Raw genomic sequence first — 15,836 nt, forward strand, 5'->3', positions numbered from 1 at the left:
ATATCCTGAATAATGTAAAAGGATAAAGCCCACATGAAAAAATCAAGAATTCAGAAATGAAATTTAAGCTGTCAAACTTTAACTTAGTTGATCTTTATTCCCTTAATATTCTGCAAACAAAACCCATTTCATTCTAGTTCATAAAGATCATTACCTTTGAGGCCACAGTATCTCTGAATTTAGTTCTAGGTTGATTTTTAAGTTAAAACATCAGACATTTAAACAAGAAAAGCACATTCTAAGCAGCTATTATGGACTGGACATAGAAACTGTTGCCAAATGTGGACTCTCTCCTTTTTTATTTTGTTTATGCTTGTATGGTAGAAAACAATTTCAGATCCAGTCCTGAAGCTAAACATATGGAGTTAAAGCAGCTTTTCTCTGCAGGATTTAGAATGGAAAGTCAAACTTCATGGAGGTGAGTTTAGCGTTGCTCTGCTTTAGAAAATACATGACCATGTCCTTCAACCATATATAAAGTACAACAGCAGCTCCTCTGGAGATATTTCTGACTATCATTTGTTTGCATATTAAACTATTTGCATATTACAGTTTAACTATTTTCAGTTATATGACAGAGGATGTTTCAAGTTCTTAAGTCCTATTAAATGCAGTATCTTAGGTAAACCTGAGAAGCATTACACTTGCTGTAGAAATGGCTAAAAGGCCAAATCAATGGCCATACATGCATAATTAAGGCTAGTCCTGAAGCATTGTGCTGAATCTAGGCTTCTCTTCTGGATGTCAGCACATAGCACGTTTGTATCTGTGGGTATACCGTTGGGTATTCGTGGCTACTTAGATGGTGATGATCTTTGAGAGGTAAGAATGTAAAAAATTCCCACTCCTCAGTTTATTACTAACTCTTTAATGCTGAGGCAGAGCTGACAGCTAATGAGTTATAATTCCTTGGCTGTTGTTCTGAAAGTGCCCTGGTCATGCAGCTGGCTTAGCAGTACTGGCCAAACTCAGACCAGTGGGAGTGCCAGACCTCTCACTTTGGTATTTTTCATTAGTTCTAATCCCAGTTCCTAAAAGGTATGGGAGATAGTATTTGAACTAAAATGACGTCAGAGTACTTGAATCCCATCTTCCACTACTGTCTGGCCTGCCTTATTCAGACTGCCCTCATAAGGGTAGTTATAAAGATATGAATGCTAAAGGGAGTGCTGTGCCAAGGTGTCTCCATAAACACATTGACATTGGCACCTGCTATGCAAGGAATTGTTCGTTTTACATGCTTTTACTGTACTTCCTGGAGTGAGACGTGACTCCACAAAGCTAACAGTAGAAACTGCTTGGCCGGTACCTGTAGGTCACACATGAGACTGAAAGTACTCGAAATCAGAGGAGATTTAGATTGGGATTGGAGGGTATATGAGAGCTATGATTTAGATTCAGTGTTAGTACAACCCTCTTGAGGTATGTTATCTAACATCATCCTCTTTCCTTCATACTCTAATGTTAATTTATGTGTGCATTTGCTCTGCTTAGAAAACTGAATGCACAACAATTTTAAAAGTAAAAACATTTTGCAGGCAGTTTTAGCAACATATAGACTGTATGCTTAGTGTACATACACTAATGCTGTACTGAAACAATAACATGTAACAGAAGCTCCTCTGGAACTATTCCTGTCTCTTTATGTCAATAATTTGCATACTAATGGGTCCCGAAGCACTCACTAGCATGACAGACTGGGCATTAAGGGGTGGAAAAGTAGTCTAAGACAATGCACAGCAGAAGCTCTAGAAACTTTCTACACAACTGTAAGAAAAAGCTAAGGAAACAAGGACACATTTCTTGTGGACTTTTAAGTCTATTATCTAAACCATTAAAAAATCAGATCTGATGCAATTTAGTTGCAACTCCTCAGGTTAATGCAGGTTTAACTGGTCATATGGCAAACACAGCTTCTTGTAAACCAATTCTCTTAATTGCATCAAAAAAGGATTTTTTAATTATTAAGCTAATGCAGTTTAATTTCTGAAGCAAATGGCTGAAGCCATGAGAGTGGATAAAACCTTTAAAATGGGGTCTCAAAATTTAGAGAATAAAGTGAACACACACTTGCTTTTTGTCAACATTTCTAGCTGGTTTCTAAATGCAGTTCCACTGCCCATCTTGAGAGAGTATTCACTTCACAGATTACCCTGGTGTTTATTCAGAACCACCCTTGCTGGTATAGGCAAAGCTGCTCTTGCAGGACATGAATACTACGCGAGACATACTATGTAAGAACACACAAGTGTAAAAAAATAGGATCATTGTATTAGAGATATCTTATTTCTTCCCAGGAATTCCAAGATGGGAAGAGTCTAGCATCAACATGGGTGCCATAGCTGTTGATGTGGTCTGTTAGAAAACATCTATATTGGTGGAGCAAGCACCAAGGACTGATTCTTTGGCATTCTGAACGTTGGAGCCTATACCACACTTCTTAATAGAAGTATTTGATCCTTAACAGGACAAATTTTTGGGCTGTGGTTTCAAATGGAAGGGTAACCCATCCATCCTGTGCACACGCATACTAGCCAAAGCTCTATTTCTTTTACAGGCGGTCAGATCATCTGCTGATGAGTAGCTAACTTTGCTGCCCTCATAAGTTATCATAAAGGCTCACTACTGGGAAAATACCATTTGTGAAGGTTGCATGCTGAATCCGTTGAAAAAAATAGATAGTTTTATATGGATTTTACAATATGGGCTTTAAGAGCAAAAGATGATTATTATTCAGAAAGAAACAAGCTAGGACCATCATTTGTTATGCTTTTCTGACTTATCAGGCCTTTTGGCTTGTTTTAAGCAGCTTGCCTGTAAGGATTAACTACTATGAGGTGGAATTTCTCAGCTTGTATGGTCAGAAGGTGTAACAGTCATTTGATTTCCCCTTGCAGTAGCAGTATGCACTTTCTGTTATTAAATCATTAGAGATTTGTACATAGTGCCTTACCTGCAATGGATTTGGTGAAGTAAGAGGAGATGGAAGGCCATGCCCTGGTGACTGGCTGGGTTTCTGAGGGGAGCTGGAGGACTGTGGGACTGGAGGCTGTTGGCTCTGGCTCTGGGACTGCGTTTGGTTCTGCTGTGGTGGTGCTGATGGCTGTGGCTGTGGCTGCTGGGTCTGCTGTGGTGGCTGTGGAGTCTGTGCCTGCTGAGTTTGCTGCTGCTGCTGGCTTTGCTGCTGCTGCTGCCCTTGCTGCTGCTGTTGTTGCTGTTGATGCTGGAGCTGCTGAAGATGCTGAAGCTGTTGAAGCTGGGAGTTCAGGGATGAGGTAGCTGCGAATTGAAGAGAGGGAAGGGAGTTATGTAGGTTTCAGCAATACCTACTGTTTTAAAGATATCCTGAACTGAATTATGGTTCTCTTATATTGTGGGGCACATGGACCACTGAGGTCAGCTGCCCTCAGACTACAGGTTGTGGCAGCATATAGTGAACATGTTCCCAGCCTTTGGTTCTGGAATAAGGGATGGACTTCACTGGAGGCAGTAAGACCAAACCTTCTGAAGGGCTAAAGCTCTGCCCACTGGACAGGCATCAGAGCTGAGTGGCAGTCTTTGCTCAGACAAGCTTACTAGTGAAGCCAACGGGAATTTTCCTTGCCTGAAGAAGAGGCCGGGGATGTCACTGTATGCATCATAGCAAGAACTCATAACATGAACTGGTGCTGTTATATAGAGCAGGATAAAACCATAGTTTTAAATAAAGGATGCTCTGAAAAGAGCTTTGTCACATCTATATACAGCAGGTGTTAAGGAATGAAATGTTCAACAATCTTTTTTTTTTTTTTTTTTTTTTTTTTTTGGTGAAATGCATAGGTAGAAAAAATACCCAAAAAATGCATGTCTCTGAAATTAGAGCTGCTCCTTATCATTCACATCTAAAAGCTATAAAGTTCCCCTTGTGAAATAGGGTAGGTATTCTGTGCACTTGTACTGCTTCCTTACTCCTGATAGCAAAAGTATGTCGTGCTGTGCTACTATATGCTCCAAATGTGAGCTTAGAAACCGGTGGCTTGCATCAATCTGCTGGCACAAAGGTGCAAACTTTATCTCCCAAATTGACTAAGGCATCGATTAAACTCAGGAAGGCAAGAAGTTTGCCACAGGGATGTCACTAAGGAACAGCAGCCAGAACATCACAGGAACCTGATGCTTCCTGGGGTTGCCCCTTAAATAAGTCATTCCGGTTTCTGGCCTTACTCACTTTAATTGATATTTTCGGGGTTGTGTTAGATGGCTATTGGATCCCAAGAGAAACAGCTTATAAAGTCAATGCACTACTTTGCCCTCTGTACTGTGTTTCCAACAACATTCCATATTCTAATTTCCATCATCAGAAGTCACAGTAAACTGGGCATGAATCAAATTTGTTACTTCTAAAATAAGACTCAGATTTCACTGCCAAAACCATTGTTCACCACTCTATTTGTAGATTGGCAGATAAAGTCAAGTTATCCCCACTTTCTTTTTGTGCTGACATCCCTGTTTCAGCTTTCCAGATGTCTATGCCCCGGGGATGAACCTGAGGTCTTGCTATGACTTATGAAATCAATGAGCCATAAACTGGAATAAGAAAAAAGACAACAAAAAGGGGAAAGAACAGGCAGAATGGGTAAGCCAGAAAAGGCTGTACAAAGGAAGAATAAAAGGATTGGCAGGAAGAGCTGTTGGTCACTCATTCCTATATTCACAGCTAATGTAAATTTTCTTTCACCAAAGGAAGAAATCAAACTAGAAATACATCTTTTTAAGAATTATTGTCATGTGTGACTTCAACAAAGAACCTAAATAAAGTAAAGAAGGAGGAATGGTAACACCAATATATTTCTATTAGTAAAATCGCTTGTGGCAGCTTGGCATTTCAACATAAAACAGAGTGACCATCAGATTAAAAACTCACATGGTATCCCATGCAAAAGAAATTAGCCTGGAGAAGTAAGCGTACACTTCCATCAGTTCCACCATCAGAACCTAAATGCCCCAAAGTCAAGACGGTAGCAAGAGAAAATACAATCTGAGGCACTGAGAACAAAGAATGGAAAAGGTGTGTATACAAGAAAGTAACTGGACAGACAAATATTAATAACACCATGAAGCACCTTAGATGACAAAGAATGCTATTCATCAATTCCATCTGTAGGTATGCATACAGACGTGGAAAGACCTTTTCAATTACCATAAGGAAGAACCTAATCTGGACCAGCTCTTTACCTTGTGCAGGCCATTTCCTCACCTGTGATAGTCTACCAGTCTGGACAAACCATTGATAACTGGAACCAAGAATTCAAATACAACATGTCCCTACTGATTCCATAGATTTTAATATAGAATGATCTTATAAATTTATGGTATACAAAAATATCTTTTGACATATATGGCTAAAGGTAAAATCATCACTGCCTTCTTAAAATGGTGGCATGTGAGGAAGGCATAAGCAGAATTGTAAGGAAGCCCAAAATGTAGAAGAAATGAAGATTCTTGACAAACTAAAACAAATGAAGAGGTGGTTACAATACATTGTAATAAGTTTATTCTTTCATGTCTTTGCATATAGATCAAAGGAATCAGAAAACTAGTATTTAATAAATAGAAGTATCAGTGTTCCCCACATAGCATAAAATTTATTTCAGGATGCTTCCATTGAAATATTGTTAAATGCATATATTAGTAGCCTTGCAGGTGAAAAAGTTGCAGCGTCTAAAGCATGGATACAAATACACAGAAATAATAATGGTCTGTTTGTCTGATATAGGAAAAAACACTTAGTGAAATGCAGTTTTAATAAATGTATGAATCTTTTTAAGAAAGAACAATATTGTTGTGAAGTGTTGGGATTTGTTTGACAGAATAGTTATCCTAACAGTAGGCCTTGGTTTCATTAACGAGTCATACTTTGGTCAACTGTTGAACTACTGTCTTAAAAATGAAATCTTTATTAAATTGCCATTCTCCACAAGGCCAATACTCTGTTTAATGGACATTTTGATCTGCGCATTTTTTCTTCTGCCAATCTCTATAACTAGGAATAGAATCCAGAGTGAACAAAATGAGAAAAAACAAACAAATAAACAAAAACAAAACAAAACAAACAAAAAAAATCAACATTATTTTTTAGCCTAAAACTTTGCAGGTTCAGGTCTTACTGAGCTGCTACATCCTACTGTCAAATGGCCATTGCCAGAATGCTTTTGTGCATTGACAATGTGAGCAGGTGCAATCACTCACCCATGTTGACTTGTCCAATGAATGGAGAGGGTCAGAAGTTGACTTTTAAAATGTCAGGGTTTTAAAGTATGTGGGTCTGCCCGGCACTCTCAGATGATGACTCCATATGGAGAATTTTTTCATTCTAAATCTAGGAGCAGAAAAGCTTTGGATTCGGTGCTGCTGAATACTTGAATGTTGGCCAATGCAGGAATATCAATATCTCTACCACATACTTTTGTATTGGAAGCACACTCATTTGTGCTAGGGTGGGAGGGGGTCCCTTAGGGAAAATTTTCTTGATGGAGAAAAGTTACTTCAGGGAGGTTTCCAAGTCCATTGCCAGTAACTGCATAAAATTATTCAAATAAATTCTTGTCATTTCATACAATTCCTTTAAAAATCCTTTTTGAAGCCTAGTATCATGCTGAACTATAAATTGCATTGAAGTGGCTTAGTGAGGCATGATTATTTAACATGCTGTTGCTAAACAAACAAATAGGAAAATGGAAGAAGGACTGTTAGATCAGATAAGGCTTTCACAAAGCCATACAGTAAGTGTACTGCAAGGGTAGATTTAGGGCTCTGGATCCTGCCTGCAGTCCAGTGTTCATGCTGCCTGATTGCACTGCCTCTCACAATGTATGTACTATCCACAGCAGGGGTTGTGTCATATTATTGTTTGTAATCAAATCCAATCCAACTCCCAGAGCTTGCTTGCATACCTCATCCATTATAAATCGTATACCTGTCTAGCATTTGTCACTTTCTGCAGAGCTTGGAGTCTGATGGAATTTCAGGTGGTACAACAGTGCTATGTCTGCATGTATAAAAGATAACATGCACTGCCTACCTACCTCGCAGAAATCTTTTTATGACTTACTGGCTAACAGCTGGGTAAAACTTTGACATGTTTAAGTGAGAAGTGCCTACTTTCTCTCAGAATTTCACTCAAGAATAAAAAAAAAATGCAAAAAGTACTTTCTATGGTTAAAAAAGACAACATGAAGTACATTACATTAAAAGCAAGAGTATTAACTAAAAATGCATATGAAGTACAAAAAAAACCTGTGATGACAATTCACAAAAGCTGTGTGATATTTTAACTTTCATTAACAAAAAGACATGTTAAGTATATACCAGATATCCAAGACGTTGCTAAGAGAAACTTCTTCCTATGAGAAAACAAAGCCATAGGGGGTTTCCAAACTTAAGTTTTAACTGCAATTTCTTGGTTGTTGCAGTGCCATGGCAGATTTTCCTAAGGGCTCACCCCATGCTGTATGATCTTACTTTAAGCAGATTATGCTTAGCCATGGTATCAAAGCATTTACATTACAATAAGTGATACCGAGCTAAGTGGTGCAAATGGATGGTCAAGAGGTAGCAAAGCCAAACTTTCTCATCTCCCAGGTCACCTACTTCTACACTTGTCACAGACCTTGAACTACTTTAGGGGCTTAGAGAACGTTATGGTCTAAAGAACACACTCCTTCCTGAGTACCTTTTGGGAGTGCCATAGGCAGAATGCTGCTATGCATTTGAAACATTTACACAAAATATGTCTTTGTGTTTTACTTATACCTTCTGTTTTCTGTTTGTAAGACCTACACAGGCAACTGAAATGAAACTAAAATGCCCTTCTGTCAAGTAGAGTGGTGCAATTGGAAAAATGCACCTCTGATGCAACCATACAGTAAGCAGCAGTGTCACTTTGTGAAGCTTTCTGATCCATGACAGAGAGAATGACTGAATCATTTGCTTAGCAGGAAAAATGAAAAAGCTCTGCCTTCAAGTCCCAATCCTGGCTATATTCAGTGAAAGTAGTATCAACTGCATGTTGCCTCTGGCTAATACATTATTGCATAAGAATGGGAATGGCTCTGGTTATATTTTAAATAAAAAATACATTTTAAAGTTTAATCACACTTTGCCAAAAAGCAAGGAATGTAAGTAAGCCCACAAATGTTTATACAATGAAAACAATGTAAAAATCATATCTCTTTTTTCACACCTCCTTCACAATATAAATTCAGATTCTAAAGACCTCGACAATGCTTGGCAGAAGATCAAATTAATGCCCAGGGATTCAATTTGTATCTAGAATCTGCTCTTGTGGATAAGCTTCACGTAATGTCTGATTTATTAACGTTTTGTGTGTGTTTGTTTATGTGTAAAGAGGAAGAAAGGATAGGAGGAATATGAAGCAATTTTAGCCTACAAATGCTTGTGTTTCTCTATCCTCTATCCTCCCATTTACATAATTGCATAGATGTTCTTCAGTGCCTTGATACAATGTATAATGGACTAAAAAGGAGAAAATCATACATTAAAACTTCTCCTATTTGGCTGAGCACAGAACTTGGCTCTTGCCATTTCAAGGGCCTAATGCCTTTTTCCACTTCCCCAGTAATGGAGAACGAATTTACTCAAACTGAGAAGTGTAACTAACTTGCGTTTGAACTAACATGGCCTGCTTTTCTTTTTCACCCTGTTGTTTCTCTTCTAATGAGGTATATGCCTTTCTTTTATTTGAAACAAATTTCTAAAGATTGAATGCACACACTGAACAGTCTAATGCGAGTCTGTGTTTACGCTCTCTCCCTCCTGGGTAATGAGGGGTAGGTTAGCCAAATACCCAATGCATTCTTTGCATATGCTTGAATATCCTTTTTGAGAGCAAAATGTGAATTGCTGTAAACATGTTAGCATCCTCTTTGTGGAAAAAAAAAAAGAAGGGTTGGACTCGTGGCTGAAGAGATTAGTAATGGGATACAGAGCATATTGTTTCTAAATCACTGGTTCAAATCTAGTCTAGGTCAATACAGGGAACAAAAATCATTCCACTTTAATGGTGCTTTTGAATGTTTTCTACCTTATAGAAGATGTATTAGATGTATAGAAGATGTATTCTCACACAGATACCCACAGAGAGCCTGCACTGGAGGCAGGCTGCCACACAGTCAAGGTAATAAATTGATGGTATCCCAATACCTATTAAGAAGATCATAAAGACTACGACCTTGGATGGCATCAATTGACACCTTTACTTGCACTTTCAGCAGAGAGGCTAAGGATAGAAAGAGTAAGGAGACCAAGTCATCTTCTTCTTCCTCAAGGTTACAGCTGCAGAACACAGATGGAGTTATGGGAAGAAACTTGCATTGCCAATGCTCTTTTGTACCATTTCTGCAGGTAAACAGAGGGCTTCACTTTCTACTGTTGTCATATCCAGCATCCTTCATAAGCACTAAATTTACTTTAAAGAATATAGGCAATAAAAAGGAAGTATTAAGAAGAAAACCATCATAATTTATCAGGTGCTTGTAGTGTCTCCACATTTTGATGAATACTGGAACTTCTCTGAAAAATGATCCACTGCATTAAATAAATCTGACATTTTTTCCTTACCAAACTTTAAAATGTGCAATAATCCACTAAAATCTGAAAAAAAAAGAAAAAGAAAAAAAAAAAAAAAAGAAAAAAAAATTCTTCTAGGTAGAGAGCTTGACTAAATATCAGGACAAGAATATTTGGAATACTTCCCATTTTCAGATAATCTAGGGGCTATTTTCCTCTAGTTTATGACAACACTCTGTGAGTAAAGTTCTGTGAGTGTATTGTAAAAATTGCATTAACCTATTTAAAATGCCCAAAGGCAAGAACAAGCTGTAGAAATTAGACTTTAATAAGCCATTTGCTTCCTCAGCTCAAATGGAACCTTAGGCCCCATATTATACAGATGGCTGAAACATTAACTGGAGTCATCAAGACACAGGGGATCAATCAGGAAATCATCTTGGGACCTTCATGTAAAAACAGGCAATTAAAAATGCACCATGACATAGTCTGAAGGTAATGCAAGTGTTTGAATGCCAAAGGCTGTGTGTCAAGCAAGCCATACCTGTATCAGGTAAACTCCTAATTTTAAAGGTGAAACTTTGTTGTTGTTGGTGGTGGTAGTTTTGTGTTTGTTTGTCTTTGTGTTTGTTTTTTGTTTGTGTTTTGTGTGTGTGTTTGAAAACATGACTCTTAGGCAACAGGAAGTAGGAGTCTGAACATCAAGTCCTTATTCCAGATAAAAGAAGTTTTCTACTTACAGAGAGCAGGACTGGTCCCAGATCCTGTCTAAGAACAGAATAGTGTACACATGGAAAATCAAATGGAATGGCATGGTATGTTCCTACAGATGGGATTTCCAGACCATATTGAACTCAAAAGAATGTTCCTATGGACCAGGATGAAAGAGAACATCCCATTTCTTGGGAAAAGTCTGCAGGACTCCTTTGAAAGACACTAATTGACAGAGGGAAAAATGATCATCTAAAGGCCAACAGAGCCCAATATAAGATTTCACAGCCGAAGGGATGTGACAGGGAACAGATGAATGACACAAAGAAATTAAGTTTGAAACAACGGTCTGCTGACTCAGAGAACAATGACCATGACTCATAATGGACATCTGACAATGCCTGGGCACTCTGTGCACACACGATCTTTAATAACAGGAATTGCAGTTTATTTTTTTCTCTCCTTGTCTGTTTCAAATGCTCTAATATAGATTGGAACTTTAACTTCCATGGCACTTATGCAGGCCATGTATTTGACATTCCTTGAAGCAACAATGCGTGTAGCAAAAGCAGTGCAATGACATACAGCTTGAGGAAGAGACTGTGCAGAATTCTGTCCTTCAGTTCAGAGGAGTGACCAGTTCCCAGACCACCGGGTGCCCTCCCATTTCTGTTGGGAATGTGTCTCTGTGAGGGTTTGGGGCAAAGTCTTCTCAAGAGGAACTTGTTGAACTGCTTGTTGCCTTCATAGGGTGATTTTGCTTTCTTTCTGATAATAGATCTGCAAGTGTGCATTCTATAATTGTTTATGGCAAATGGCTTTTCTGACAAAGAAATATTTATCCAGGTATAGCTGCAGCAATGGTTCTTTGAAGATCAGAATTTATTAGAAGTATCTTCAAAGAGTCTTTGAAGTGAGCCATGTTTCCTTAACTAAAAGTGAAGTTACTGTTAAGTGCAATGTGCTGGGAGTTTTGTACATATGTGTTGCGTGTGTGTGTGTTTTTTCCTATACAATACAACCAAATAGTGGATCAAAGTGTTTGTGTCTTAAAAGGGTAACCTTGATGCTGTGCTGGTGGAAGTGTCCTGCGAATGACAAAGGACAATGTCACTTTCCCCCATGCCTCAACCAAGGGAGGTAGCAGAGATACTGTGCCCATCGTGTGACTTAGTATGGCTGGTTGCTTTCATCTCTCACACTCTTACTATACTACTACTCTGTGCTTGTCATTTTCTGCTTTCAGACTAGTCTGAAAGCCGGAAGACCTGAGACAATTCTGTTTTATATTGACAATGCCGATATTCAAGCAGTTGCAAATTGTGTTCCCAGCATGCAAATTGCAACTGACCAGAGAAGTCAGCTGAACAGCAGTGAAAACAGGCTAAGGAATGACTCAGAAAAGAGTAGTGTGTACACTAACAGGAGAAAGGGTAAAAATGCAGCCCAGACCAGTCCCTTCTTTTACAGTCAACAAAATGACCAACAGCAAGTGTGAGAACCAGGCACACAAGTGTCAGTCCTACCTTGTTGCAGGGCTGTGCCAATGCTGCTAGAGCAGACTCAGGCTTTAACCTTGTTAACAACAGTCCTGTGATCCTCATAATAACCTTGAACTTCTCCTGTCTTCAGGAAAATTAAAAATGGTAGCAACAGGGTGGAAAAGGTGGTAAATAGAACAAAAGAGATCATGTGGCCTTGATCATTCAAGGACTGTAATGCTCTCAGTCCCTATTCAACTCCCAGAGAGAAAAGGTCACTCCCCATCAGCTGGGACACATGCACAGTACAATGTTGAGCATGGTATTCTTCATCAGTCATTGAAGAATAAAAATGGAGTTAAAAACTTTCTCTAAATGACACCAGATATTACTTAATAGTTGTGGTATAGAAGCGATCTTGAGCATAGGTCACTGGGTTGGCGAGGAGGTGCTGTGCTGGGTGCTGTAACCTCAATATGTGAGCCGAAGATGGAGGTGTTCTTTTTTCAGATAAGGGATCAATGCACAGAGAGACTAAGCAACTTGCTCCACATGAGAAATTGTAGGAGAGCTGGGAAGCGAAATGTAATTTGGTAATCTGTCACACCACAAGCCATTCCTGAAGGTATGTGCCGCTACACAAGGTACACTGTGCTTGCCTGCTGTTGACTCACAGAAGCTTTATTTTGCTGTCATTAAGAATCTTCCATGATTCTCACTGTTTACTGTGCATAGATAAGAATGCCTGTATTTAGTTCTGTGCCTTTCAAAACATACCACAACACCAGTAGCAAGTTTTTTGCAAGCTTTGAGCTAATTACAGCTCAATTTAAGCAGTCTGCCTATATCTCTCCTTCTAGTCTGTTTATTTTACTTGCAGGGAGATTAAAAACAAAGTTAAACAGCAGTTCTGGACTCTGTTGCTGTTCATGTGCTACAGGTGGACTGACTGGTCATTTTTAATTTGCAGTAAAATGAGAGGCTGAATATCAGATTTCTCTCCAGCCCCTACAGCTCATCAGCTCAACATGTTGCAGCTTTGGGTGCTAATCCTAGCTCCGCTGTGCTTGGCATCTATCACCTCCTCACAGCAACAGTGAATTAGTTGCTCTCTGAGTGCTCTCGTGCTTCCACCTACCTAAATTTCCTGCTCATCGTTGAAATAAACAACCCAGTTATTCACATGGATAAATTGCTCATCAGTAGAAAATGGGGATGGGAGAATTAGGGGGAAGACTTTATAGGTGCTCCCCATTCCCTGTGTGTGAAGCCAACACTTCTGTATTAGGATGAAGATCCAGCCACAGCTGAGCTGAAGGGCTGGAGAGTCCAGAGAACAGCTGCATTTCTCTGCCCGCTCACTGCACTGTCCACTTTGCGGCTTTCTAAAACATGTCACGATGCTGTTTGATATTTGAGACATTTTTGTACACCGCAGAAATGTTAATATCAGGCCTTTGAATAATCTGCATCTATATCTTTACCTGTTAAACTGCATTTTCAATATTAATTGTTTTTAATTCAAAAGATACGCACCAATTAATAAAGTAACTTCCACTTGAATGCATTATTTACCTGGAGCAGGCAACTCTATAGAAAGGGAACACAATCCAAAGAATTTTTGACAACTGTCCAAAAATCTACTTAAAAATCATTCACTATTTGTATACACATATTCAGTCAGAACTCTATTGTGCTGCCTTTTTGATGCACAAAGTAGTACCCTAGTTGCCTCATCAATGGAAATACTCACTTTTCCAGACCACATAATGGAAGAAAAGTGGAAGTTGGTGGCAAATCAGTAATTCTCAAAAAAACTCACAGGAAGCTAGTCTTTGCCTTCCTTAAGGCATTACTGCCTTAGCTTTAATATTCAGGGTAATGGAATATAATTTTAAGTAAGGATTTAGGTATCATCAGCTATATATGTTTAGCTATATCAAACCTGAATGATGCTACATAGCATTCTTCTCATTGTTTGTCATCTCTGAGTTCCTCACTCTTTTAAACAAATTAAACAATGTGTTAATGCACATAAAAATTAGTGGTTACTAATGCACTAAGACTGTCATAAACATTAAATACACTAGCTGTTGAAGTTATCATTTTGAGAATGATAACAGAATCCCACAGAACTTGCTGTAAAAATAGGGATAATTTAACCTAGGATGCAACCTAGTAAGTCTTTTTTATTCATCCTATAGAAACATACTGGCAGTGACATAACAAGATTGTGTGATTTTTTCATAGAACAAATATTTTCTCTTAAATTTGTCTGTTATATATAACCTTCTCATAAAGCAATGCAAAAGGTTAACTTTTAACTGTAGAAAATTGAGAAAATTTTGATGATAATAAAAACATTAGTCCTCATGTGAAATTGGTCACTGATGTATAATCACAGATAATGATGTTTGGATTTGGAGGAGGGTAAGGGGAGAGAATTTACTTTCTGGAGTTTCCTTGCTTGTGAAATTGGTTGATTTCTCATCCTTCTGAGAAACCCCACTGAGAAGTATAAATGAAAAATACTACATAACTGCTGGGCAAGCACCGTTACTAGTTTTACTACGGTAACTTTAATGTCAATTAAATAGAGGTGAGTTTGTTCCAAAGTAATGTATTTGAATGAAAAGTCTGAACCATTCAACAGTATAAAATATAGAAACATGTTAGTGCTGACACAAGATCAAACTTTTTGCTTAAAATGATTTCTGATTAAAAAAGTTAACGGAGTAAACGCTTCTCAAGTGAGATGAACTTTTTATCATGGCAACCCTAAGAACAAAAGTTGGCACAGTAAGTGCACACGGAAATCTGAAACCACTACTCTACATTTGTTTTGCCAAGTTTTAACTAAGTAGATGCAAAAACTGTTCCTTTCATTTTCAGTGCCAGGTATTTTGTCTTTACTCTGTTGATTTTAATAGTTCGCTCAGAAGCTTGGAAATGAATGTTTCTTCCATCATCAATCTAAAACTTTTCCATTTGCCAACTATGGATGTTTTTTCTACTGTGTGTTTTCAATGAAGCTGAAATTAATATGGTTCCCTTTGATTTTCTATCCAAGCACCAGGGAGCATGGGGCAAGCTATGCTTTCATCTCCACCCTTGAGACAGAGCCAGGTCCAGCATCACATGACCACAAAAACACTCCTTTATCCCCCGCTCACACCAGTCTTCCAAGTAAGACATTTTTTTGGACTTATATTTGTCTAAAGACTACCTGAAAAGACCAGCTCCTTCAGCATTCTGCTGTGGAGGGCAATTCCTATGTGTGTCATCTCCAGGAGTTCAACTATTCTTCTCATACAGAGACCTCACTTTGTGCAGGTATGGCCATAACTGCCTCTTTTTCCTGCCATCTGTCTATTTCTTTACGCACACTTATGGAACAATGGTGGCAGTCTGGCAGTCCTAGCCTTCAAACAGGGTACCAGAGAAAATACAAATTTGGCTAAACATTATGTTCAGAAAGCCTTAATTATGCGACTATGAGCAAAAGGAGTTGTGTAAACTCCTGCCTTTCTTTTTTCAGGAATATTTAGAAGTTTATTTTTCGTGTCCAATAGCTACCCAGCCATTAGAAGTGATGAGAACTGCATCAGAAAAAAACATATACGAAGACCAGACATGTAAGTGAAGGCAAGTGTTCTTTAAGAGATCATGCAGTACAACACTTTTCACTGTCAGGTTTGCAGCATACACTGCTGACCATTTTACGTATTTAGATTATGGATCACATGAATTTCCAGTTCATAAAAAGACTAATACCAGGAAAACACATTATAATTTAACGCTTTGCACTGGGAAATAAAGAGGGGAAGCCAAGAACATAAGACCTCTTATATCTGTGAATCAACAGTGGTCCATGGACCAGCATAGGCAACATCAGAAGTCATTTCCATCTCAATTCTTTTTATAGTGGTATTCTTAAATAAATTCATTGTAATAGCCCCTAATCAACATGCTCTTGAAATGCCATCTAACTTCTTGTGATCATATTGCTAGAAGCATTGCTGATTTAACTTATGCTGCAATGATTTCAAGATTTGATCACAGTATGTCTGCAAAATA

General features: G+C 38.4%; 1 protein-coding gene across 1 annotated transcript in view; it reads right to left on the reverse strand.

Annotated features, from left to right (window-relative positions):
* Positions 1 to 15,836, reverse strand: part of POU6F2 (POU class 6 homeobox 2) — a 312,953-nt gene that overhangs the window by 90,562 nt on the left and 206,555 nt on the right. Inside the window, 1 exon segment of the mRNA XM_032182165.1 lies at positions 2,954 to 3,279. Within this exon segment, the coding sequence (XP_032038056.1) occupies positions 2,954 to 3,279 (326 nt within the window).

The sequence above is a fragment of the Aythya fuligula genome, chromosome 2 (assembly GCF_009819795.1).
Source record: "Aythya fuligula isolate bAytFul2 chromosome 2, bAytFul2.pri, whole genome shotgun sequence".
In the NCBI taxonomy this organism is placed as follows: Eukaryota; Metazoa; Chordata; class Aves; order Anseriformes; family Anatidae; genus Aythya; species Aythya fuligula.